Source organism: Vombatus ursinus, unplaced genomic scaffold (assembly GCF_900497805.2).
Source record: "Vombatus ursinus unplaced genomic scaffold, bare-nosed wombat genome assembly UNPS02009205.1, whole genome shotgun sequence".
NCBI classification, from domain to species: Eukaryota; Metazoa; Chordata; class Mammalia; order Diprotodontia; family Vombatidae; genus Vombatus; species Vombatus ursinus.
The window spans coordinates 56,764,370-56,791,638 of NW_020948983.1; the positions used below are offsets into that span (position 1 = coordinate 56,764,370).

At 44.2% G+C, this 27,269-nt stretch overlaps 1 protein-coding gene across 1 annotated transcript in view; it reads left to right on the forward strand.

Moving 5' to 3' along the window:
* Positions 1-10,626: 10,626 nt before the first annotated feature.
* Positions 10,627-27,269, forward strand: part of SMAD6 (SMAD family member 6) — a 110,375-nt gene continuing 93,732 nt past the window's right edge. The window contains exons 1-3 of the mRNA XM_027851424.1: positions 10,627-12,577; positions 21,841-21,900; positions 26,653-26,730. Coding sequence (XP_027707225.1) covers positions 11,758-12,577; positions 21,841-21,900; positions 26,653-26,730 — 958 coding nt within the window. The 5' untranslated portion in view covers positions 10,627-11,757. The remainder of the gene's footprint in view (positions 12,578-21,840; positions 21,901-26,652; positions 26,731-27,269) is intronic.

A 27,269-nucleotide genomic window follows, 5' to 3' on the forward strand; every position in this document is an offset into this window, starting at 1 on the left:
TATTTTTATTCCCCAAGAACACTTCTTCCAATTCCAATTCAATTCAATTCAGTTCAACAATTATTAAGCAGCTAGATTAGGCAGAAGGGCAGCGTAGCAGCACGGTGGATAGCGAGGGAATCAGGAAGACCTGAGTTCAAATCCAGCCTCAGAAACTTACTAGCTGTGGGACCCTGGTCAAGTCACTTTACCCTGTTTGCCTCAGCTTCCTGATCTGTCAAATGGAGTTGGACACGACTGGAAAATGAGAGATCAACAAGAGTGAGCAGAACAATGTACTAGGTATATCTTGAGGAAAATATGCCTTTGGATAAGGCTGGATCCCTAACCTGCTGCACCTTATGATCTAGTAGAGAGGACACAAACCCAGACGATGGTTGTAATGAGAAGAGCATTGGCTTTGGAGCCCCAGGTTCTGGGTTAGAATTACACCTTTACTACTTACCACCAGTGTGAATGAATGAATGAATGACAATTGAATGAAAAAGCATTGAATAAGTGCTTACAGTGTGCCAAACACCTGGATCAATTAATCAACAAACATTCATTAAACACCTATTATGTGCCAGACCCCATGTTATACTTGAGGATACAAATAACAAGAATGAAACAATCGTCACTTTCTTTTTGTTGTTGTTGAGTCCTGTCCAACTCTATTTGACTATGCATATTTATCTCAAGAAATCTGCGTTTTTTCCCCCCATAATGGGGTGGGAGGGAAAGGAAATAGAGTTCTGTTAATTAAAAAAAAGGAAAGCCTACAGATGAGAATGTTGGTTTTCTTGGCAAAGGAAATAGAGCTCTGTTAATTTAAAAAGAGAGAGAGAGACTACAGATGAGAATGTTGGTTTTCTTCGCAAAGATATTGGAGACATTTGCCATTTCCTTCTCCAGTGTGTCCCTATTTTGTAGAAGAGAAACTGAGGCAAATGGGGGTTAGTTGACTTGCCCAGGGTCATGCAGCTAGTAAATGTCTGAGGTCAGATTTGATCTGATCTTCCTGATTCCAGGGCCGGTGCTCTATCCACTGTACCACCTAGCTGCCCCCTTTGAAGGGCCTTACAAAAATGATGACCCTCCTTGTCCTGAAAAAGCTCTTACATCCTAAGGGGGAGAAAACATTTAGGGGAATGGTGGCCTGGGAGAGGGTATTTTGATCAGGAAAGTAACAGAGGTGCTAAGAAGCGCCTAAGAGAGGAGATTGCCACATCTCTTCCAATAGCAAGGGCAATATTGATTTGATTATGGCTCTAGAATTGGAAAGGATATGAGAGGGGTAAGCACTAGGCTGATGAGAAGATGGCCAGGAATGGAGGAGGTGAAGCATGACTGGAGCTGAACAGATACAATGGGTCACAAGAGGTATTCACTAATCAGGGTGGGGGATGAGAAAAAGAGATGAAAAGATTAAATCCTTGGGGGTATGGTCTCTGATCTTGGAGACTAGATCTTGGTGGCTGTTGACCTTGGGAAAGATATTTTACCTGGAGTTTCATATCCTTTATCTGTAAATCAAGAAAGCTGGTCTAGATCAGAGATGTCAAATATGCTGGTCAGGTCGGAGGGCCACATTTGGCCCACAACACTTTCAAGTACAGTAGGAACCAGATGAAAATGAAATCAGGAAATATTTCTTGCTTTTAAATAATATTTTCCCCAAATACACATAAAGACAATTTTAACATTCAACTTTTTAATGTTTTGCGTTCCAAATTTTCTCCCTCCCTCCTTCACCTCCCTACTCCCTAAGATGGTAATTAATTTGATATAGGTTATACATGTATATCCATATTAGTCGTGTTGTGAAAGAATAAACAGACTATAAGAAAAAAACCTGAAAAAAATAAAGTGAAAAACAGTATGCTTTGATCTGCATTCAAACTGAATCAGTTCTTTCTCTGAATGTGGATAGCAATTTTTATCATGAGTCCTTTGGGATTGTCTTAGATCATTGTACTGATGAGAATAGCTAAATTCACAATTGATCATCTCACAATGTTGCTGTTATTGTGTACAGTGTTCTCTTGGTTCTGTTCATTTCACTTTGCATCAGTTCATGTAAGTCTTTCTAGTTTTTTCTGAAATCAACCTGCTCATCATTTCTTATAGCACAATAGGATTCCATCATAATTACATACCACAACTTGTTTAGCCATTCCCTCAATCTAATTGGGAAATATTTCACAAAATAAATAAAAATGCTGTAGAACATAGATAATATCACATTTTAAAACTAAGTCAATATGGGGCACTATTGGGATCCTTATGTATGTTTAGTGGCTCCCATTTCTACTTGAATTTTATACCTCCTTTCTGCCAATATGGTCATATGATTTCTGGACATAGAACATCATAGAATTAAAAAAGGAGTACCCCACAAAGAATAATGGAGAAGCACATAGTGGGAGTAACCAGGATGCAACATATAATCATTGAAGAATTTTGAAGAACAGAAAGAAAAGTTGTAATTGGAGAAACATATGATGGGTGAAATGAGAAAAACCCCGAGAAATAAGAGTTTCTGGGTAATTAATAATCAATTTATTAATTAGGCTACCTGGCAATCAACAAATTGATGGTCAGTGGTTTCTCTTGGTAACCAAAGACCTTTAATGGAGACCCGGAGAGCCTTAAATACTTTTCTAAAAGGGAATGCCCCTAACAAGTGAAAATTAACCCTGATTGGTGGACATTTAATGAGGAGGTGGGCTAGAAGCCTTTAGATCCTCCTGCTGATAACGAGACTCAACTGCCTCCAGCAATCTGCACAGGGGTATCCATCTCCATCCAGACCACTCTGGTTGGTCTTCTCTTTCTTAATCTGGGTCACCCCAAACTCTAATGGAGGTTTTACAAGGACAGGGGCTCCTTTCCCTAGGGTAAGGACTTGCCCAGACTGGACTCTGTTTATACTCTAAACAGAAGTTAGGTCTTCTAGTTGGGTGGGGTCCTGCCCAAGACTGAAGAGTGGGTTCCTTGAGAGCTAGGACAATCTCAACAATCAGTCACGTTCTTCAGAGACTGACTTTCATAAGAGTTGGGCCTTAATGAGGAAATAGATGGAAAAAAGCCTGGATCCCAATTTAATAATTGGTTATTAATATAATAGTATAATAATTTCTCTGATAGGAAAAGGATAGACTGTTTACACAGCATGGGTGAGGTATGACAGTGTTCAATTATTCAGAAGAAATTGAGAAAGGCCTCTAGCACACTGGGTGGACCTCCTGTAGCAGGATGTGAACAAGTTGTCACCCAGGGTGGGCAGGCATGGATAGATTGCAATCTACATCTTTGCAAGAACTTCCAATGAGAATTCACAGATTTCTTTGTGTATTGAGCCTGTACAAAGAAGTTATTAAGGGCAACTAGGTGTGGTAGTGAATAGATCTGCCTGGCCTGGAGTCAGGAAGACTAATCTTCCTGAGTTCCAACATAGTCTTAGATACTTACTTACTGTATGACCCTGAGCAAGTCAATTAATCCTCTTTGCTTCAGTTTTCTCATCTATAAAATGAGGAAACAGCAAACCATTCCAGTATCTTTGCCAAGAAAACCCCAAATGGAGTCACGAAGAATCAGACACGAAATGAACGAACAATAAACACCACATGTGTCAGGCATCATGCTAAGTGCTGGGGATACAAAGAAAGGCAAAAATCCCTGCTCTCAAAGAGCTTACAATCTAATGGGGGAGGGCAAATGACTAAGTACATGCAAGATATATACTGGCTAAACTGGAGATGGTCTCAGAAGGAAAGCACTAGCATGAAGAGGATCGGGAAAGGCTTCGTGAAACAAGTTTGTACTTTAGCTGAAATTTGAAGGAAGCCAGGGAAACAAGGAGACAGAGATGGGGAGGGAGAGAATTCCAGGCATGAGGAATAGCAAATGAAAATGTCCAGAGTTAGGAGATGGCATATATAAAGTAGAAGACTGGAAAGGCAGGAAGGGATAAGTCGAGAGAGGATTTTAAAAGCCAAGGAGAGGACTTTATATTTGATTTTGTAAGCAATAGGGAACCACTGGAGTTGACTGTGAATGGGGTGGGTATGCTTTAGGAAGATCAGTTTGACAGCTAAGTGGAGGATGGAATGGGGTGGGGAAGATAACCAGAAGGCCATTGCAATGGTCCAGGCACGCGGTGATGAGGGCCTGAAGCAGTGGACGTATCAGAGGAGAAAAGGGAGAATATACAAGAGACATCATGAAGGTAGAATGGTCAGGACTTGGGGGTGAGAGAGTGAAGAGTCAAGGATGACATCTAGGTTTTGAGTCTGGGTGACCAAGTGGATGAGGATCTAACTATGTCCTCCAGAGTAACAGGGAAATTAGGAAGAGAGGGGATGGGGGAAACATAGTAAGTTCAGGTTTTGACATCTTGAGCTTAATGGAATATCCAGTTAGAAATGTCCAATAGGCAGCTGGAGATGCTAGACTGGTGGTCAGGAGAGTGGTCAGGACTACATAAATAACTTTGAGAATCGTCTGCACAGGATGATACTTGAATCCGTGATGATAAATAATCAAGTAAAATAGTATATGGATAAAGAAAGGGGCTCAGGGGAGACCCAGCATTTAGGGGTGTGACCTGGATAAAGTTATGGTAAAGGAGTCCCAAGAGGGATCAGACAGGTAGGAGGAGAGAGAAGTGTCACAAAAGCCTAGAGAGAAGAAAATATCAAAGAGGATGATGAACAAAGACTGAAGAAGGGGTGAGAAGGATGAGGGTTGAGAGAAGGTCGTTAGATTTTGTTATGGAGAAATCATTGGTAACTTTGGAGAGAAATTTCTGTTGAATGATGAGGTCAAAAGCCAAACTGCAGAGAGTCAAGAAAATGAGAGGAAATGAAGTGAAAGCATTGATTTTAGACAGCTTTCTCAAGGAGTTTAGCCAGAAAAAGGGATATATGGGATGATAACTAGAGGGAATGCATGGATCAAGGGAGGGTTTTTTGAAGGGGAGACATGGATAAGAAGACAGGATGGAATGGAATTATTTGTGCATGTAGAGGGTTTTGCCTTGACCACTTCTTCGTGTGAAACATAGTGAAGGTGGAGAAGCTGGCACATGGCATATTATTTCTGTGAAATGAGAAGGAAAGAAGAAAGAGCAATTTTTTCAGTGAAATACAAGGCAAGATTCTCAACTGAGAGGGTAAGGACAGAACCATGGAAGATTTGAAGAGGGATGAAAGAGTTTGGAAAAGCTGGTGTGGTGAATGGTAAAGTGAGTCATTTAGGAAGATCAGATTGGGAGTAATTCAGGATGAAGGCTTAAAAGCATAAGCTCTTGATAGGGTAAGGGGCAAGGGCATGGAGAGAAGAAGACATTGTAGTTGAACTGGTTGATTCATCAAGGGGTCAAGATGAGGAAGGGAAGGGAGTGTAGCCAGTGCAGTGATGATGGTATGGGAAAGAACTGAAGGGTGAAGGGACCTGAGGTCATGGTGAGGACAGAGAACAGGTTTTGGGGTTGCAAGGCAGAGGGAGAGGAGCATGACAAGTTAGATAATTGCCTGGGACACTGAAGGCTTAAGTGATTCTTCCATGTCTACACAGCTGATGGTATGTAAGACAGAACATGAACCCAAAGGCTCTATAACCTTTGACACAGTTGATCAGATGGTGACCAGACAAGGGATTTTCAGAGTTCATGAACACAGAAGTAGTGTATTTATGGGTAATGGTAAGATCAAGAATATGACTATCTCTGTATGCAACTGGGGTAGAATGCAGGAGTAGGTCATGGGAAATATAAGTTAAGTAGCCACGAGGTTAGGGTGTTTGAGGGAGCATCCATAACATGAGGGCAAGAGTAGGGAAGGAGAGAAAAACTGTGAGCCAGGCATTGAAATCATTGAGGAAGGAAGGAAAGTATCCTGAAGGTTAGTAGACAATAGCCACCAGAATCTTGATTGGGTAATAAATATGGATTGATTGAACTTTAAAGGAAGTTACTGAACGATAGTAGTAGATTGCTTTTGTTTGTCCTTGGTTCTCAAAGAGGACCGTGACATCAGGGAAGTGATGCTATGACATGAAAGTGAATTGGATTTAAATGAGGGAGGGCTGTGCAAAGTCACCAGCCTCCCTTTCTCCTCTGGAGTCACCTGGGTCCAGTGGAAAGATATAGATCAGGATGACTGCAGATAGCTTCCTGGTAGGAGATAGAGAGCCTGGAAGTGACAATATGGAGAAAGAAGTATTTCAACTCCCCCATTAGGACCAATGAGTCAGTCTGAGGGAAGGTGCAACCAATGTTGGAAAGGATGGCCAGGGAAATTGTGTTAGCAGGAGAGAGTCATTTCTTAGTACAAGAAGATGGAAGGAAATGAAAAGTTTTAAGATGGAAGATAATTTGTTATCAATGGAACAGGCATACCAGAGAGCACAGTGGAAGGGGTAGGTAGCTTTGGGGTAGCAAGATGGAGAGCAGTAGGTTGAGGGGGATAGGAATAAAGGAGCCTGAGAAACAATGGCATCCGAGAGGTTTCGAATCACTGGGTTGGTGAGGGAATGATGGGGTGGGAGTACGTTAGTTGTTGAAATACATTCAGGTAATTTGTCATTCCATAGAGATTCAGAGTCTCTCTAAGCCTCTCTTTCCTCATCTATATTCCTGAGCATCTTACCTCAAGAAAAGTAGTGTGGTACAGGAGACAGAGTCAGGAAGACTTGGTTTCATGTCCTATCTCATATACTATCTGCATAGAAAAGTCACTTAAGCTCTCAGGGCCCCAGGCAACTAACTATATAAGAGCAATAAGTTAAGATAGTTGCTGATTTACTGCTTGCAACAGTGGACTGATAAAATTACAAGTCTGACAAAAAAAAAAGAGAAAACAATAACAACAACAACAAATAACTCTTCCCTCTCCCAAACTTAATTCACAGGGCTATTGTGAGTAAGTGAGGGACTCCAGTGCTCTCCTTCTCCACACACCCAGCACTGGCTCACTAATGCCCTTTTCCTTGTTACCTACCTCCGATTAATGCCCATTTGCTTCTAGAAGTCTCTGGTGCTACTGAACTAAATATTCTAGAAATTTACTTCAGAAATTCCTGAGCCAGCGTGTTCACCCAGATATAACCCAATTAATTTTTCCTAAAGGCTCCTCCCCCCACCAAGGAAATCCATTGGGAAGAAACCAAATTTTGTTGTATACTGCCTATCAGAAAACTTAGTTACTGAACTCTTGGTGTACTGCTCTAGACACCCTCTAGTGGCCACAATACTCCTTGCAGCCTCTCCAAATTGCTACAGATTCCAGACAATCATCTAATTGCCCCTTGCCTTCTTAGCTTACAGATTTAGAGCTGGAAGGGATTTTAGAAGTCAAGCTTCTCATTTTACAGATGAGAAAACTGAGGCCCAGAGAAGGGAAGTGATTTGCCCAGTCACAGAGATAGCAAGTGGAGGTCCTTTGGCTTTGAAACCCAACACTTAAAGAATCTGAGGACTGCAAGGATTTTAGAAAGTTGCTCTTCCACCTCTGAGAAGGCTCTCTTCTACAACATTGCCGACCAGGTGGTCAACCCCGTTTCTCTTGAATGGGCTCTCTTTGTGATGAGGAACTTGTTCATTATCTCATTACAGCCCATTTTGTTTGTTTTTAGGGGGATTGGGGCAGGTGGAAGACCTGTGATTTCATCAGTGTAGGCAATACTAGTTGGGAATTCCTCCACCTATGCAGGTAGCAACTAGTTTGTAATGCCTAGAACACTGAGAGGGAATACTCATGGTCACAGTTAGTATGGGGTCGTCCAAGGCCTGTTCTCTACTTACTGCATGACAAGGTCTCAATTGTGCCTTCTGGAGAACAGAGACAGACCTTATTCACAGATCTGAAGACAACAATCTGCTCCCCTCTCAGTCTTCTCTACCCTCTGGTTTTCTTAACAGTTCCTCATATACTCTAATTCTCTCATTCTTCTGGTTTTTCTCCTCTAATATGTCAGCATCTTCCTTAAAATGCTTTTCAGAGCAGTCATTAGACTATGAGCTCCTTGAGAGGAAGACTGTCTGTTGCCTTTCTTTATATTCCTAGTGCTTAACATAGTGTTCCGCACATAGTAGGCACGGAAATGTTTACCAACAGACTGAATGACTGACAGACCACAATGATCCAGATGTGATCATTGACCAAGGAAAGGCATAATAGGACTTTCACTTCCCTTGATCTGAACACAAGATATTTTTATTAATGCAGTCTGAGACTGCTTTAATTTCAAACTCTTTCTCTCTCCTAGAAGACCATGCAAACTTTGCTTGTTGGGTACCAGCTCCAGGTCCCAAGCCACCAGTCCACAAAATAACAAAGTGAAGGTGCAGGTTATATAACAACTAAACAGTACCTGGCACACAGTATTAGTTTAATAAATGTTTGTTGACTAATTTAGGCTACCTTCTTATAAATTTCCTGTGAATTACTTGAATAATGAAGATATTCTTGCTTCCTGTCTGTCCAGACAAATATTCAAAACTTTTTTGTATTTGGAGACATGGTTTCTTTCTGCCTGGGAGGTTTACAGAGCATTAAAATATAGATGATTCATGCATCTTCGGGGATGAACAGGGATTGAACCATGAACTGACTTCAACTCAATTCTGGGCCATTAGAGTGGATGCAACCTTGGGATCCCTGTACACCATACAACACGTCAAGGTCTATGATGTAATGCAGAGGCATCATACCTCTTCGGCTTCTCCAAAATGATGCCACATGTTACACACAATAAACATTTAGTCATACATATACACATACACCCAATCATAAGTTCAGATACAATAATCAGTTCAGATACATAACATGGCATATACTGCAACCAAGCAAATTAATCAAATGATGATTAATGGTATTATGCACATGCATGCAATATACCCCTATACTCAAATTCCTGGCCTCGCCCCAGTTCCTTTACACAGATTATACCCAATACAGAAACAGATGTTTCTCTCTAACAACATGAAGCTGCTCAAGAAAGATGAAATGGGACTGGAGCCCCAAAGCCAGAGTTTTCTTATCTCGAGGTGAAAAGCAGCAGAGATCGAATAACTTTTCCGTCCTCCATGTTACACTTCCCCCGAGGCACAGAGGCACATTTCCCTAAGACCAGGAGCCCACCCTGGGACCTAAGGAGGGATAGATCTACACAACACAACAATATACACGTGCACACACCGTAAGACGCGCACTGATGGGCTACACCCCTCCGCACCTCCCCCCCCCCGCCCCGGTCCCCCCTTAGGCCGTGAATGGCGCTCAGCCTCGGGCCAATGAGAGTAGCGGAATTTCTTTCATTCAGTGTCGGGCCCGGTTCCTACCCGGAAAGCCTAGGGGAGGATGTGAAGGGGGGAGAGGGGCGGTCCTCATTCGGCAGCCTGGCCAATCAGAGCAAAGGGGAGGGGGGGAGGGGGGACCAGGCCTTTTTTTCCTCCGCCCCGGACCAATCCCGACTTTACAAGCTTGAACTTTTGCCACTCTAGGACGAGTGAATGCGCCCGGGGAGGTGCCCCCGCCGCGCCGGCTCCAGGGGCAGGAGCGGACTTAACCCTTCCCGCGCCGGTCCGGCGGGTTAGCTTTCCAATAACCCTGGGGACGCTAACTCTAATGCGGACGTCTTCGCTGCCCTACCGTATTACCGAAAGTACCTAACTCATTCTTGGGACGGCCATGGCAGGGGGCGAGTAAAAATAGAAAAGCAAATTGCAAAAGAGAAACGTGGGGAGATGACCCCAAGCTCGTCCTCACCTCCACCAATTCTCCACCTAATTTTTTCTGTGTGTGGGGGGAGGACGGGGGGGGCTAAGAAGTATTCTTTTAATAAAAATCAGAGGTCAGGGGTATCAGCCTAGGGCGCAGAGGTGGCTTAGCCCCCGGGATGGAAAGGATTCTTCCCCCACCCCAACTCATAACACCCATCTGGAGCACACGGGGGCTGTGGCCGATGGGGGTTGGTGAGAAGACGGCTTACTTTTCATTCGTCCACCCAACGGAGCCTCTAGGGCTTACCCCCAAAAGGTGAGCACAGCTTTTGCCCCTCTTCAAACTTCGGCGTCCCCCCAAACCCCACTCCCCACCAGCCTGTGCTGGTGCGTCCCAGACTGTCCCACCTGAGCCCCACACACCCCCAATTCCCGCTCCTCCTCCCCCACAGAGAGGACACTTGTCGGTTAATCTGCAGATCTAGGACTGGTGTCTCCACGCTGAAAGCCCCGCTTCTCAAATCTGTCCGCGATCGGTACTGGGGGGGTGGGGAGTGGGGGGAAGTGGAGCGATCCGGAGCATGATTCCCTTTAGTTTCCAGAATCTCCTTCCTAGGATTGAAGATCCGGGGTCAGGGTAATTTGGGATGTGTTTGTATGTGCTGCTTCATCAAGTGAGTTAGTGTGTTTATATGTGTAACAACTGTTTGTGTAATTGTGTGCCTATTGCCAAAGTGTATGCACCCATCTGTGCCTGTGCAAGTGTGCGCGAGTGCTTGCACCGCCCGCGCTGTCAGGCCGATGGTTGGGGGGGTGGGGGTGAGGAGGGGGGTAGGGGCTAGGGCTCGGCCCGCCCCGGGAGCCAACCCCTCTGTGCCTCAATCTTTGCAATGGGACGTGTTCTCCTTTAAGAGTTAAGAAACTTGAAACCTTGTTTGCGCAACAATCGGCGGCGCAGCAGAGAGCCGCCAAAGTGTCTAGACTGGCATATGATGGGAGGCAGCCAATGACTCCGCGGCTCTCCTCCGGGGGCCCTGAGTGTGTGTTTGAGAAGAACAAAAAAGAGAGAGAGAAGGGGGGAGAGACAGAGAAAAGCGAAAAGGAAGAAACGCAGAGCGCTGTTTAACCAGACCTCGGAGGGACCACGGGGCGAAGTGCAGTCACTTTTTTTTTGGGTTGCTGCTCCTGCAGCGTCTGTGTGGAGCGCGGAGCGGGCAGCGACCTCTGCCTCGGTGGATTGCATTTTTAATTAAGGATTTCCAGCGGCTCTTTGGGATATTTACAATTTCCACTCATGTGTTGAAACCAGCGTTAAAGGGAAACTCCTCCAAGTGCATCCAAAGTCTGGGACCTGATACGGAGTTGGCCTTTTTCCGCATAAAAATTCAGGGTTTGGGGTTTTGTTTGTGTGCGTTATTTGTCTTTTAACTTTTCCTTATTTCTTTATTTTTTTCTTTTCCCTGAGGGGAGGAGGTGAGTGATCCTTCCTCCCAATCTGCCTTTTGGATCTCTTTGGATTTAAGCAAACATCTTGCTTAAAAAGCATTTTGCTTTTTAAAGAAAGAGTTTAAATATTTCGTGTGTGTGTGTGTATTTGTGTGTGTGTGCATTTTTTTGCTCTTGGACCCTCCTCACAACTTTTAAAAAATTGGTGGTCGATGCAGGGTATTTTTCACTGGGCATTTCCTACAGCCCCCTTTAACCGCGGGGGCAGGAGCTTAACAGCGGGAGGGACTTTATAGCCGGGGTCAATGTAGCGCCCCCCCCCCCGGCCACTTGCTGTTGCTTTCTCTCAAAGTTTTCCTCCCCACTCATCCCCTCCCCGCCACCCCATCCCCTGGTCACCCCACCCCCGGAGAGCTCCCTCATGTTGCAGCTCTGTTGCGATCTATCGGCGACAGGCTGTGCAGAGTTTGCACGGCGCAGCACGGCGGAGCTTCATGTGGGACTGCGACCCGCACAGTCACCGCCGCGCTGAGGGTACGGACCCCCAGTAACTGGAGACTTCCTCCTCCTCCCCCCCCACCCCTGGCGCCAAAGGATATCGTATGTTCAGGTCCAAACGCTCGGGGCTGGTGCGGCGACTTTGGAGAAGTCGTGTGGTCCCCGACCTGGAGGAAGGAGGCGGCGGCGGCGGAGGAAGAGACGAGGATGGGAGCTCCGGGAGCCGCGCTGAGCCGGCCCCGAGGGGAGGAGAAAGGGGAGGCTGCAGCCGCTCCGAAATCCGTCCGGTAACCTCGCGGCGGCCCCGGGAGGCGGCAGGGCAACGAGGTGCCCAGGGCGCAGGGAGGCGCCGGCGCGCGGGGGGCCCCCTGAGGCCCATGTCGGAGCCAGGGGCCGGCACTGGGCCGGGGGGCTCCACGTTGGAGGTGCCCGAGCAGGGAGGCCCTGGCTGGCTGCCGGAAAGCGACTGCGAAACCGTGACCTGCTGCCTCTTCTCCGAACGGGACGTGGTTGGCGCTCCCCGAGACACCGGTGACCCACTGGCTGGGACGCCCCTGGAGCACGGGGGTGGCGGCGGGAGGAGCCGGGAAGCCCGTTCTCGGCTGCTGCTGTTAGAGCAGGAACTCAAGACGGTCACCTATTCGCTGCTGAAGCGGCTGAAGGAACGCGCTCTGGACACGCTGCTGGAGGCGGTGGAGTCCCGCGGTGGGGTGCCTGGCGGCTGCGTCCTGGTGCCGCGCACAGACCTCAGGCTGGGCGGCCAGCCCGCCCCGCCCCAGCTACTCCTGGGCAGACTCTTCCGCTGGCCCGACCTGCAGCACGCCGTCGAGCTCAAGCCCCTTTGTGGTTGCCATAGCTTCAATGCAGTCGACAGTCCCACAGTGTGTTGCAACCCTTACCACTTCAGCAGGCTGTGCGGGCCAGGTGAGAGAAATTGGGGCGGGGGGGGGGGGGGGGGAAGGGGAGGAAGTCTTGGGGGTATCCCTTTGGGGCTCACGTTGGGGGCGGGTATGGGAAGGCGCCAGAGAAGGCAGTACCTGGGGGTTTTGTTGGGAGGATTGAAAAAACTCGTGGGCAACCGGGGGATTCTTTCCTTCTTCTTAAGTGACTAGGTGTGTATTTGGTTAACAACAGGGTCCGTGAAAAAATGGACCCTTTTAATACAGTTGGGCTTTCATTGATGTTCGTAAGTGGGCTACTCTGTGTGGATCGGTGTACACCTTATGCATGCATACCTGTGCCCAGCATACCTGAGCTTGAGGTGATAAGGTGTATCTGCATTCTTGATCTTTATGGTGTTGAGAGAGCAAGATGAGTCGAAATGCACTTTTAAATCATTTTAGGCCAGGTAGTCAGTCTTATTTTCCAGGAGAATTTTTACTGGGGAAGTATGGACCTCTGAAAGGGGACTGTTTGTCATCTTAATCTCTCCTCTACCCTCATCTTGATGACAGCGATGATGAATGTGAATGTGAATGTGGAAATAGGCAGTGGAAAAACAGGCTAAGAGGGGGGAGAAGACTATAATGAATGACCGAACTGGAGAATCAGCCCGAGTAATAATAGTTTACTTTTACGTAGTCCACCTATGTTTTCCTCACGCCTACTTTATGAGGTGGGGAGGATTGTTCCCATTTTGCAGATAAGGACACAGGCTGAGGGACATCATTTGCCCAAGGTCATATACAGCATTAAAATAAGTTTTGGAACTAGATCTCTTAACACTGGTTTTATGGCAAATCCATTGCTCTTTCCACTGCCCAGAGTGATTGTAGTATGGTTCTGCATTTTCCTCTCTATGTATTGGCCCTTTGCTGTGTTCACACACGTGAGAATGGCACCGAATAAGTGTCTCTTCCTGTGTCTAGACACTTAGACTTAGTCGTTGCCATGCTTGAGTATGCATCCCCTCTGTGCAAGATGCACGTACTACTCTTCCGTGTGCATTTGTATTCTGCAACGTTCTTCTTTCCACAATTATCAAAAAGACATTCAAGAAGTGTCCCAGTATGCCTGTTTATATGGAGTAATCTTGGCCCAGTATCCTTACTTTGAAAACTTTTACTTTAAAATGAAAGACTTTATTTTTTCCAACTATGACCCTGTGGTCTGTGGTTCCTGGCTGGGGAACCTGGATGTATCTCAGAGATGGAGAGCTGAGTATTTTGTTGTTAAACTTTTCACTCCCTCACCTTCTCCTTTCTCTTCCCTTCCCTCCCCCCAGTCATTCTTTTCAGTCCCCATTCCTTTTCTTTATCTCCTTAAAGCAGGCTTTCAAGAAAGGATGGTATGGTTCAACCCAAGATTCTTCTCTGCTTTCCTATTACTGGCTATAGTAACCTGTGCTTGTCTTCTCTTCTCTCCTCTCCCCCCACCCCCCAACAAGAACGTGTGTCTTGTGCTTTTCTATTCAATCATATTGGCCCATAGCTGAATTTGAGGATGAGAACTGAGGTAGAAAGCTAGCCTTACTATGTGCTTACCATTTTACCTTCTACTTTCCATACTGCCCTTCATTGACTAAGTTCATTCACTGAGTTTTTAAGAGTTGTTTTTTTTTCTTTGTTGATGGTGGTCAGTTGGGCAGACCTTTTCATGGTCGTTGGTTTAGAAATGCTGAAAATGGGAACCCTCCCACCATTGCTTCCCCACCTTTAAAGATCCTTTTCAGCTCTCAAAATCAATGAGTAAGATAATTGTTTCATCACTTCATATTACTGATGAAGAAATTGGGGACCCAGGAGCTTGAATGATTTGATTAGAGTCGTGTACTTAGTTACACATTCAGTATGAGAATCCAAGTCTCTTGGAGACTCTCTTCGTCCAGGGATCTGGCCCAGCTTCATTCATTTGAGGAAGGGCTTTGGCTTTTTAAACCTTCTTATATTTCAGGATGCAGGTTTCATTTAAGTGTTTGGGGAAGACCAGGGGATTCAGGGGAGAGTGAGGTTGTTTCTGTAGCACCTTCGTATATCTCATTGATGGGCAGTGTGGGAAGTGGTTAGCTCAACTTTGGCCTGTATAAGGATTGATCCTTCTGGGTGAGGAAGGGGAAGGAGGGCATGTGGTGGGTAAGAGCCGGTGAGTGGCTTTGAACATCCTGCTTTTTTTTTTTTTTACTGTCTCTGGCTACAGTCACCCCAGGCTTCACTCCTGTAGATTCTCCAAAACACAAACTTTGTTGTTTCTTTGTTGATTGTCAGATTCCGATGCCCTTGGTCCACTTTGAACCAACAACTTCCCCTGGAAGTGCGGTTTCCCCCCCCATCTCCACACCCTTTGATTCTTGGTTGCTTCCCCTCCAAGTCTTTGAAGGGGCTGATCCCATCTTTGGCTCTCAGGTTAATGTCCTGTCCCTGACAATTTTCTAGGAGAAGCACAGAATTTTTGAGCCAGAAGGAACCTTAGAGACCATCTAGTCCAAGCCACCTTTTTTTACATATAAAGAGACTGTGGTCTAGAGAAAGGAAGGGACTTGACCAGAGCCACAAAGCTTCTTAGTACTGACATGGGCTTCTAGGAGCTTGCTGTCTTTTCTAGTCACTTGGGCATTGGAAATCTCTGAACTTGCTCTCATCCAGGGCTGACTCCTTGGCAGACTTTCCTCTTTCTCCATATCAAGTAATAATAATAAAAACCTATTCATTTAGCACCTCCTGTGTATAAAGCACTGTTCTTTGAGGGATATAAAGAAGTATAAGCCAAAATTCTTATTCTCAAGGACCTTACAGTGAAGAGCTGGGGAGAGAGGATATATGTGAAAGACCTAAATGAAGATGAATTTTAATAAGCAAGACAGTATGTGGTGAGTGCAAAATGAGTAATAAAAACTTTCAGGACGATGGTATAGAAGTTAAGAGGTAGGTAGAGATAACTCTAGGGTTGGCTTGGTCTGGGAAGGCTTCTTGGAGGAGGTAGGACTTAGCTTGGCCTCCAAGGAGGAGGTATTCCAAGTGAAGCTTGTAATTTAGTAAAGGTATAGTGGTTGGACCCTTCAGGGTATAATACTAGTAATACAAATGATAATAACAGCAGTTGGCATTTATGTAGCATTTTAAGGTTTGTAAAACACTTTTCTGGTAGCTTTTGATCCTCACAACAACCTTGGGAGGTGTGGGTACTATTTTTATTCCTGTCTTACAGATAAGGAAACTGAGGCAGAGATTATGATTTGTCAGGAGTCACACACCTAGCCAGTGTCTAAGGCTGAATTTGAACTCAGGTCTTCCTTACCCCAAGTCCTTTATTCTAACCACTGGGCCACCTGGCTGCCTCTAGATATGTTCCTGATGTTGAGGGATTTTATAAAGTCTGGTTGGTATGGAATATGATTGCAATAGTGGTTACTAATTCCCTCTCTTCTAAAAATGGCCAGATCTTGGATTGTTTGGTTTTGATAGTATTTTTGGAGGGAGGATGATGAAGAAAGGATGGAGACAGGAGGGAAGGATATAGGAGGGCTTGGGTCTGAGAATGGAGTGTTAGAAATTGATCTTATGGGCACTGGCTCTTGTTTGCCTGTAGGAGGTGATGTTACAGGCTATTGCACTGCTCTTTACCAATCCTGCCACCTCTAGACCAGCATGGTGGTCCTGGGCCCCATCCCACTAGTCTTCAAGATAGCTCAGAGCACTGGTAACACAAAGATTCACAGTTATTTAGTGCTTTATGACTTAAAAAGTAAAGCCCTGCGGGATGGATAGGTGGACAGATAACCCAGAGTCACCTCTTCCCTAGTGACATAGAGGAATGGAAATTTATGGATGAGGACTTGGGTCTGTTTAGCTACTCTGTCCTTACTGATGGTGTTTGGGCCAGAGGGTGAGAGGTGGATGACACCCACCCCCCCATTTCCCACTCTATCCCAGTACTGCCAGCTTAGGCCCCGTAGATGTACCAGGCACACAGCTGGCACTCAGAACCCCTCCTTATTCCATGTCACTGGGGGAGGAACATGAAGCAGTGACGTAAGGGGAGGCCTCTGCCCATATTGGACGATGATAAGAGGAGGTAGGGGGTATGTACTATCTGGTATGGGCAGTCAGAAAATTATACACAGTGATACACAGTATGCTATCTCCAAACATGAAGATACAAATAGGTATTAATACATGGAAGTGTACACATTGAAACATGGCAGGAATTATGTAATAGACATAAATACAGTTTCAAAGAACAACTTACTCAGAGTGGCATGCATAGCCAGCATCACATAGATACCACAGATATATTTGTATGAATAGCTTGGGGGGGGTATAACCCAGATAGGCAGGTACCGCTATATTGTAAAGATGCATACATACGTACACTTTTAAGAACAGAGATTAATATGCACATTTGATGCAAGATCATGGAATCAGAATCACACACAAATAACTGATAAAGCCCCAGATAACACAGATGTGTATGACAGTGACAGGGTCGACATATACAGAATACATTGATAGCTGCGAACTCCAACAGGCTTGCACATAAGCACATAAGCAAAATGAGCATGAAGGCAGTGCTACCAGACTTGCCTATGTTTCTGGCACCCCGTCTTTGAACACTTTTATGTTTGGGATAGCAATAGAAGATTAGCCTCCGGCGTGGAGTCAGGAAGACCTGAGTTCAAATCCTGCCTCAGATACTTACTGTTTGTGTGACCCAGAGGTAAAGTCCCTTAACCCTGTTGCCTCAGTTTCCTCAACTGTAAATTGACCTGGAGAAGGAAATGGCAAACCACTCCAGTATCTTTGCCCAGAAAAATCCAGATGGGGTCACAAAGAGTTGGACAAAACTGAACAAGAACAAAAGCAAAAGATTACCGGGTCTACTCCCCACCAGAATTGCTAACCTATTTCTGCCTAGGGATGGGATCCCTCTAGATCTGTCTCTGTTTCTCTGTCCCCAGGGAAATGCTTGCTCTCTGCTTGGTGCCTATGTGGACGGAAATTTGAAGGAATACTTTAATCACGGTTCTAACCTGTGTTTAAAACTCCTTTCTACTGAAAGTATCCATTAACTTTGGAATAAATCTCGGGCTCTTTGCTTCACCACGTTTTTTTTTTTCTGTAATTATATTCAGTAAATGACTATTATCTAAATTACGCTGGAGAAAGAGAAAGAGACAGACAGAGAGAGAACTTTTAAATGACTTTAGAAGACAGCCTAGAAAAACACAGGTTTCCCAGGCAAAGAATATAGGAATTAAAACAGACTAAAAAGTTTTTTTTTCTTTTATTTGGCCTGGCATTATCCCTTTGAAATGAGATCAATTTCAAGTTGTGCTTAAAAAGCCCTTTTTTTCCCCCCTTTCCCCCTTTCCTAAGGAGGTCCCCTCTGCTATTTAGGTGAAGAAGTGGTGATAATATGCAGTTTGCATATTGCTGGCGCCAGCCGGACTAGCTGTTTATCTGACTGACGGGGGAATCTAGGCAATTAAACTCCTGCCTTTCTTAAAGCTGCAGTGTCTCTTTTCCAACTTGTCTTCCTTTGTTGCTGAGGCACTGGCTTCTCTGAGATTGTGGGGGAAGGTACACTAGCTGGAGGGCTGAAAATCGGCCCCAGGATGGGGGGGAGTGATAAAGCCCGGGGCTAGGGGCATGGATCATTTCCTGTGAGAGATGCAGGGCTGGAAAGGCAGAAGAAGACTGCAAGTCCCGAAAACCCAGACCACACCAGTAAGTGGAAGGAGTTTTAACTATCTCCTGGCTTACTTGAAGTCCAGATCCTGAAAGGCGAAAATTCCACCGGGAGCTAACAAAAGTCACATCTGTGATGAATGCTTTCCTTCGAGCTGACTGTAGCGCTGGCTTATTACTGTACAGCCCTGTAGCTGGAAGAGATTCCTGGATTTTATGCAGATGGATAGCTGTCTGAGTATGCAGGAGGATTGCCTAATTACACTCCTGCTTGCATTTAGAGAGGCCCTGAGGACTCTGGGAGTTCCCCCTTAAGGTTAAAAGCTTGTGCATTTTTATTCTTCTGTAAAAGAAGCCCACAGCTATAGCTGCAACACTCATACTTTTTTAGAAATGTAGTAATGGCTGTCCCTCCAGTTCAGAGTCTCTCTGCCTCACCCACCCACTGCCCTACCTTACTGCTTTAGCTTGCGTCACTGTTTTGCCATCTGAATGTCATCATGGAAAATCAGGTATCCAAGTACACGTGAGTGTGGTTGGACAAAATTCTGTTGTCAGTGACCCCTGCTGAGGAAGTAAAAATTATCATCCAGTGTTAGCACACGCCTCCCGGGCCAGATCTCTCCCTTTCTTTTTTGTTCAGTTAAGGAAGAATAATTCTGACTTGACAAGGCTGAAAGGATGTTTGGTTCTTTTTAATCCTCACTGGGAGTTAGGAGATGTAGGTTCCTGGCCCTGGCACTAACTGTCTTGCTTTTTTTTTTTTTTTTCACTTGTCCACCCCCCATTCCTGGCACATAGTAGGTGCTTCATGATAGATTGACAAGTTGAGTGACATTGATTTTTTTGGGCCTCAGTTTTCTGATCTTGAAAATGAAAGCATTGAAATAGGTCTTATGACCCCTGGAGGCTTTATTAATCTAAGCCTTTGTCTAGGTCACTGTAATACATTCTGTTCCACTCCTTGCCTTTTTATGTGCCCCTGAGAGAACTTGCTGGTTACCCCACCTCTGCACTTATTAAATGGTTCATTGAGCACCATCTTGGTAAGGTAGATGGTGGGACCGAACTTCCTTCTGGAGTTTTATTGCAAGGACCTCAGTTACCCATTCACACTTCAAGTTACATAACTTTTCCCTCTCCCTCCACTACCACATCAGAACCACTGTCTGGCATGCATTTAGCTGGGTTTCAATATTACAGGCCAAGCCCAGCTCTAAGGAGCTTGTGTGGTCAGAGCACTGGTGATTTAACTCCAGGCAAAGGGGACTGAGGGCTCCCATCTTGGCCTTGGGTGTTCAGATCCCCAGGGGCTTGGACTTGTATTTGGAAGGGATGTTCGTGGCCTTGGACAGTGGAGGAAAGTGTGATTGAAAAAAAGAAGCTATAGAGGGACTTCTTACTCTAGCCCACACCCATTATTGCCATGTTTTCTATTTCCCATTCTGTGCCATAGGCATCTGGAGGAAGGTTCATACCCTCCTTTTTTTGTCTCGTGAAATAAGAGGGCATTATTCCAAAGAATGGGTTTGTTTTTGTTTTTTTTTTAATAGCCAAAAACACAAAAAAGTTCTGAAATTATAGGACCTGATTGCAGTGGCTCTGCCCCATGCTATTTAGTATTTCCTGTGTATCTAAGTACAGCTATTTTTACCTACAGGTAATTTATCAATTTTCACTTATCCCCAGTCTCCTCCTCTACCTTCCCCAGCATTCTGTACTTAGAGGATGAATCTTTGGAGTGGTCAGAACTTGGATGTGTTGAATGAGAAGTCTACTTGCCTGATGGCTGACCTTGTAGATTAAGCAGTTCTCCAGCCTTTTCTCTCTCTCTCTCTCTCTCTCTCTCTCTCTTTTTAAGCAATTGGGGTTAAGTGACTTGCCCAGGGTCACACAGCTAGTAAGTGTCAAGTATGTGGTCTAAATTCGGATTTGAACTCAGGTCCTCCCGACTTCAGGGCCAGTGCTCTATCCACTTCACCACCTAGCTGTCCCCAGCCTTTTCTCTTAAGGGGTCTCTTTGAAGGTCTTCTTTTTAGTCTCTTGCCTGGTTTTAAAACTAGGTGGCCTACTTGGGAAACGTTTTTAGGTCTTTTCCCCCTTTGCCCGTGTTGGCAAACAGTCCTAGCCATTTGTCAGCATCAGCTTCAAACATTTGTTAAGTGCCTGCTCTGTGTAGGGCACTATTTGCTTGATGCTAGGCATACAAACTCTGGATTGTAAGCTCTTTGTGGGCAGAGACACCAGATCTTAGCCTCTTTGTATCCCTCCTCTTCCCCCAAGGCCTGTCAGCTTACAACACAGTACATTGCTTATTTATAATAGGCACTCAGCAAATGTCTATTGAATGAATGAATGAATAAATCAATCATGATGCTTGACCAGAAGGGTGCTTAGTGTTTCCCTTCTTCGTGTACTACCTGAGAGAGGCAGGCAGTGGGATAATCTGAACTAGATTTAGAGTCACAAAATTCCAGGGTCTACTACTTATCTCTTGTGTGACTTTGGACAAACCACTTCATCTCTGTGGTTCTTGGTTTCATCTTCACTTAAAGCAGGCATTGGACTAGATGATTTTCTGTACACCTTGATTTACCTTCCTCGATGCTTTCTTGAAACAGGTAGAGAATCCTGGAGACCCCACTTGAGAAAACTCCCTTGACTTTCAGAGTCAAGGTTATGAAGAGGGGAAACTTAATTTAATGTAGGGAGCAAAACAACTGCTACTGCTACTACTAATTGTGCCTATTATAATTACGAAAAATACTTATTACCCCTTGGGTCATTACTGATACTCGGGCTAATAATAGTTATTACTGGGTTATTACCACTGAGGTTTTGTTTGAGTTAGGGAGTTGATGGCATTTAGTTTCATTTACCCCAAATGAAGGGTCATTTCATTCATGCAAATTGTTACTTACTTTAGCAAATTGTTACTTCCCGTAAAACAAGAGCCCAAGGAATTCTTCTGAAGGCAAAGTATATGTTTTTAAAGGGGAGTATTTTAAGCAAATGAATGGAAACAAAAAAAAAACCCATAGAAAATAAAGAGATACAGAATTTTTCTAGAGCAGGAAGAGAGAATCATAGATCTACTTCTCCCCCCTCCCCATTTTTTTCCAAATGGGGAAACAGAGGGATTTCACGTGTATGAAGTCACACTTCTTGTTAATAGAAGAGCTAGGACTAGGGTCTCTTGAGTTTTGGTCTTGGGCTGTTGCCACTCTTCCATGTTAAAGGGACAAGCCAGTTAAGACTAAAGTTGTTGGGTTTGGGTTCCCCCCTCCCAATACTTCACCCAATAGTATTCAATCATAGTTGGTTTTACACTTTGATGGTATAGACAACAAAGCACAATAAGGACTTCCTGTTGTCCCAGAGTAAGTTGCTGACCCCATGTGGATCTGGGTCTGATTGTTAATGGCAAAACTAGAAACCAGTCTACAGCATCCCATTTCACTGGACTATTTTTGTATTTCCTACCTAAAGCCAGAGAAACATGAAATCCAAGAGATCGGGCTTCCACTATGCCCAGCCCTAACAATGATCTGTCTTGTTTTCCAGAATCTCCACCACCCCCTTATTCTCGGCTGTCTCCTCCTCACGATGAGCGAAAGCCCCTGGGTAAGTCTGCTTTCTCTGTGAACTTTTATGGAAAGTATTTGTTTGAAACAAATTCTCATTAGGTGTTCCACCTTTGATGTAGATGAGTGAGGCAAATGCAGAGAAGCAACCAACTCACAAATAGTGAGTTAGGGGCAAGGCCAGGACTAGAATCCAGGTATCTAAACTAGTCCAGTATTGCCTATCTTGATACTCCAATATTAAGGAGTTAAGTCATATTTGCCTTATTCCACCCCCCATCCCCCATATTTGCCAGATCACCTAATAAGGTGATCTTGATGAAATTCCCACATGCTTGCTTTCCCATCTACTGCCCCAAACTGAAGTGTGGACATACCTTAAAGCTACCCCTGGAAATCCCAGAATGTATTACTAAGATAGCGGTGGTCAGAAGCTGAGGTTCATTGGGATAGGACCTTACTGGAAATGAAAATCTGTATATACCATACCCTGTATTTATAGGGACCTATATAACTATCCTGGGGAAGCTAGGTGGCACAGTGGATAGAGTGCTAGGCTTGGAGTCAGGAAGATCTGAATTTAAATCCAGGCTCAGAAACTTATATCTGTGACCTTGGGCAAGTCATTTAACCTCTGTTTGCCTATGGAGCACTACCATGTCAAAAAATAGTGAGCCTCTGGAGAAGGAAATGGCAAACCACTCCAATATCTTTACCAAAGAAAACCCAATGGACAGAAGTCCACAGGGTCACAGAGAGTTGGATGTGACCGAAATGAATAAACAGCAACAAATATAGGTGTTCTAAGGGGGGGCAGATTGACAGTGAAACTGATCATTATTATTTAAATATGAAGTTGTCAATTGAGTCTCCATGCTGTTAGGTGTTTGAAAATTAATCTTTTTCTATATTTCTCTCCCCCCACCTTGATTCCCATGTAAATAAAGTTTTAACTATGAGCAAATAGCCCCCCTCTCCTAGAGCAAATGGCAAGCTGCTGGTTTTTGTACTTTTGAAGAAGTCCCGGAGGGGAAAATCAATAAAACAACTAAAGTATCTCCCTACCTTATAACCTCTAAAGTGGGATATTTCCCTCCCTCTGCCTGGAATTCCTTTGCTCATCATTAACCTTTGGGTGACCTTTAAACATTGGACTGTCATAGATGAATGGATTTCAACTTTTCCATCCATGTGGGGGTAGGCTTATTTCTGCTATTTCTTCCCATCTTGTGTACTTGTACTTATGCTCCTGAGTTCATATTTATACTAAATATGTAGGGCATTAAATCTTTGTTGAAAGAGGTTGTTTATTCCCTTTGATTTATGCCAAGAATTTCACCTGAGCGGAAACAGCTTTGGAACATCTGGAAAAGAATGCTGATTGGTAAATAAAATTACTGGCTTAGACTATATGAATGTACACATAAGTAGACCTGCATATTACTAGATAGTGCTATGTATTTGTCATGAGAGAAGAAAATACATTGTAAAAAACTTAGTATGAGGCATGATTGGCTCAGCAAGTTAAGATTTTGAGGGCTTAGTGGGTTCGTGAAATAAAGCATTTGGGGATTTGGTCTCTTATTTAATAAGGATCTTGCCTTATTAATTAGCTATGGAGTAGAGAACCCTGGGACAGGGTCAAGGGAATTATGGGTATTCTGGTGTAGGGCTTGACGCATTGGTACCCTAGTGGCTGATGTGAGTTACTTCATCTTCCTCAGTACCAACAGAGTGACTTTGTGGGCTTCCCCCAAGGGACCAGAACTTCCCAATCGAGATATGGTTAAAAAAAAGAAAGAAAGAAGGAAACAAAGCCCTAATGACATATATTCTAATGAGCAATTGAAAATTGTACTTTTTTTTTTTAAAGACTCCTTCCCATTCCTGTTTCAGTGGTATGTGACAAAGTTTGACCTTTCCAGAATGTAACCTAGTGGAGAGGATGTTATAAATGTACTAAAGTGAATTTAAGAATAGTGCTTATTCCAAAAAAACCAAATATGCACACAACAGCTAACTACCTGTCCTTCTTCTTCCTCTTATCCCATGCTCAAAATAATTACTTTCTGACAATACAGTGATTCCTTCCAGTGACTAAACAGAGTACAAAACTGGTATAATAAAGTGAGTACTGGATTTGAGGTCAGAAAGCCCTTATCTGGGCTCATAACCTGCCTTTACTAACTCACAGCAAGTGACTTGACCTCTGAGTTTTAGTTTTCTTGCTTGTAAACTATGGGAGTTGATCCAGATAATTTCTAAAGGCCCTTCCAGCTCTAGGTCCTATGATATGCTCTGATTCCATAAGAGAAAAAAATAAAGACATTATATATTGAATGTCTGTATTGTCCCCACACTCAAAGCTTCTTCCTGGTTTCCCATAGTGAATACAAATTATAGTAGGTTAAAAAAACAGACAAAGTAAAAATGTGGCCCTCTAAAGGATGCCATCCCGAAAACTATAACCCTCACCAAGTACGCACAACCCAAAGTCATTGAACGCCTCCTGAAGTCTTGCTGGATGGCCACTGAAAATGTTGGCCTTTGGGAAAAGGTCCTAGGACTGCTACACATTTAGGCCCGGAGTAATGAAGGCAATTGAGTAATGAGTTCAGATAGGGGATGTCTCTGAAAAATGACAAACCACCATCATTATCAATACTTGGTGTAGTCAGAAATAAATAAGTAAATAAGAAAATCCCCTTCTAAAATAGTGGCAGTATCCTCTGTGATGCTGGCTCATTGGAAAGAAGGTGACCATAGGGTGGGGGAGGGGGCAGCTCTCTCTCTGTCTGTCTCTGTCTCTTTTCCTCTTCCCTGTCTCTCCCTTTCCCCCCTCTCTCCCCATGGGATTAAGTAACTTGCCCAGGGTCACATACATAGCAAGTTCAAGTGTCTGGGGCAGGATTTGAACTTGGTTCTGCCTACCTCCAGGGCTGGTGCTCCATCCACTGTACCCCCCTAGCTGCCTAGGGGAATTGAAAAACCCTCTAGTTTTATGAAACCACTGTGAAGCCATGGGATTGTAGGACCTGGATTCAAATTCTGGTTCTGCCACTTCACTTCCTGTGTGACCTTGGGCACCCTTGGGTCTCACTTTCATCATCTGTAAAATGACAGGCTTGGGCTAGATGATGTGTGGTCCTTCCAGCTGTGTATCTATTGACCATAATTAAGCTTCAGCCTACAGTGTGGTACCATGTGCTCAAAAGACAACATCCTGTTGAACACTGGTTTTGCAGGACCAGGGTTCATATCCCAGCTCTACTTCTTTATGAGCAGCATGACCCTGGGTGAGTCACTTAATTTATCTTGGTCTCAATTTCCTCATCTGTAAAATGAGACAACTGGACCTCATGATTTAAGATCTTCCACCTCTGGCTCTTAGGACAGTCTTTCTTAGGATCTTCCTATATGTTGTTGCCTAGTTTTAATTTTCCACCCCTTCCAAGTCAAGATGTTTTTAACAGCTAGAAAGTTTTTAGTCCTTTGGTAAACATCTTAAAAGGTTTTTTTTCTTTTTAAACCACATTATTATTATTTTTTGTAAACCGAAGGGAGCCAGTTTATTTCTGAGCCACTGTGATCCCATGTGGACAAAGAGATAAAACATATAACTAAACATTGTCAGCATCTGGCAAATGGGGCTGGGGGAGGACAAATTTGTTAATATTTCTTCATCTTCTTCACCCCCAGGGCATTTGGTAAAAGGAAAAAATGCAGAGAACACCAAAGGAATTCCAACTAGCTCGTGCCTACACTAGGCAACTCTGTTGCAAGACTAGACAATGTGGCCTAAAACCGTAATAATGTGTTTTTGAGGAGGGTGAGGTTTGCCATCTGGGGATACAAAGCATCCTTGACTGACTGCAAAAGACAGCAGCTACGCCAGTAGTGTTACTGAAGGAAATCCTTGCACATAAGACTTTTCTGACAGGCCCTGGTACCCTGTGTTGGGTAAAGGGGACAGCACTCCAGTTGGTAGCCAAGACCATCATGATCCAGGAAAATTTTTCCAAGTGAGCTTACCCTGAAATGAATCTATTTGTTAAGTAAACAGAGACCGTCCACGAAGCAGACACTTAAAGCAAAGAATTTCCCTTCTAAGCCTAATTATGCTGCAGATAGGAGGAAAAAAGAATGAACAGCATATGAACTTGTTAAAACAACAGGACTGAGGTTGAAGTCTGCTCTGTGGGTCGGTTTGATTAAAAAAAGAAAAGGAAAAAAAAGTTAATCTGGGGAGCAAACACTTGAGCGCTTAATTAGAGGGGTGTAAGCAGGACAGAGTAAGGATGACTGTTAACTTGTTAAAACAAAGTTTCCTCAGCCTCAGCGGGGAGGAAGGAAGGAAGGAAGGAAACAAGAAGAAACAGCTTCAAGAATTTTAATGGTTGTAATTAAGTATAGCAGCTATGAATTGTTTAGGGGCTTAATATAACCTTACTCAAGTAAGCACCAAGTTTCTACTTGTTCGATCCCCTGAACTTCATTTATTTCTGTGGTCAAAGCAATTGAAACATTTTCAGCTTATAGGGCAGAGAGAACATCAGCGTTTTCCCCAGGAGTTAGGGGGCAGGCTGGCTTCGTCTGGCTCCATCGTGGAATGGGGCTGAAGTGTTGGCAGGAAGTTACTTGGGACACCCTGCTCTTTTTTGAGGAGAGACAGAGAGGGAAGGGAAGGGGGTGGGGGGGAGAGAGAGAGAGAGAGAGAGAGTGAAAAAAGAATGCAAGTGCTTAGGAGAGAGAAACATAAGCCACTGAATTTTTTCTTCTTTTCCTATTTCAGATTTATCTGATTCCACGTTGTCTTACACTGAAGCAGAGACCATCAATTCCCCAAACATCACGCCTGGTGAATTCTCAGGTTGGAAATTTTCATCATTATTACTTATGTGTTAAAATATATAGGAGGGGACAGGTGGTTCTAGGTTGGATGGTTTAAAATTTTTTCTTCTCACTTTTCTCCCCTCAGTATCCCCCACCCTCTCAAGTGGGAGAATTGCCAAGCTTTGAAATTAAATACAGCCAACTCTTAGTTGTTGCAGGTTCTGGGGAATGAGGGGAACTCATAGTGAAATTCACAGATAATTTCAAAAGGGAAAAAAACCCCAAAAAATCTTTTAGCTGGTAGTTTCCATCTAACCCCCCCAGAACTTTTGTGTGTGTGTGTGTGTGTGTGTGTGTGTTGCCATGTCAGCTTTCCCTCCATGAAGGAGACTTCTAAGATTGTTACATATTTAGACCCTGCAGTAATGAGTGGATATAGTCATGAGTACATAATTTATATTGGTGTATATAGTAGGTTTGCACATATTCCAATCCAAGCCTTACTACAGACAGACAGACAGACAGACAGACACACACACACACACACACACACACACACACACACACACACACACA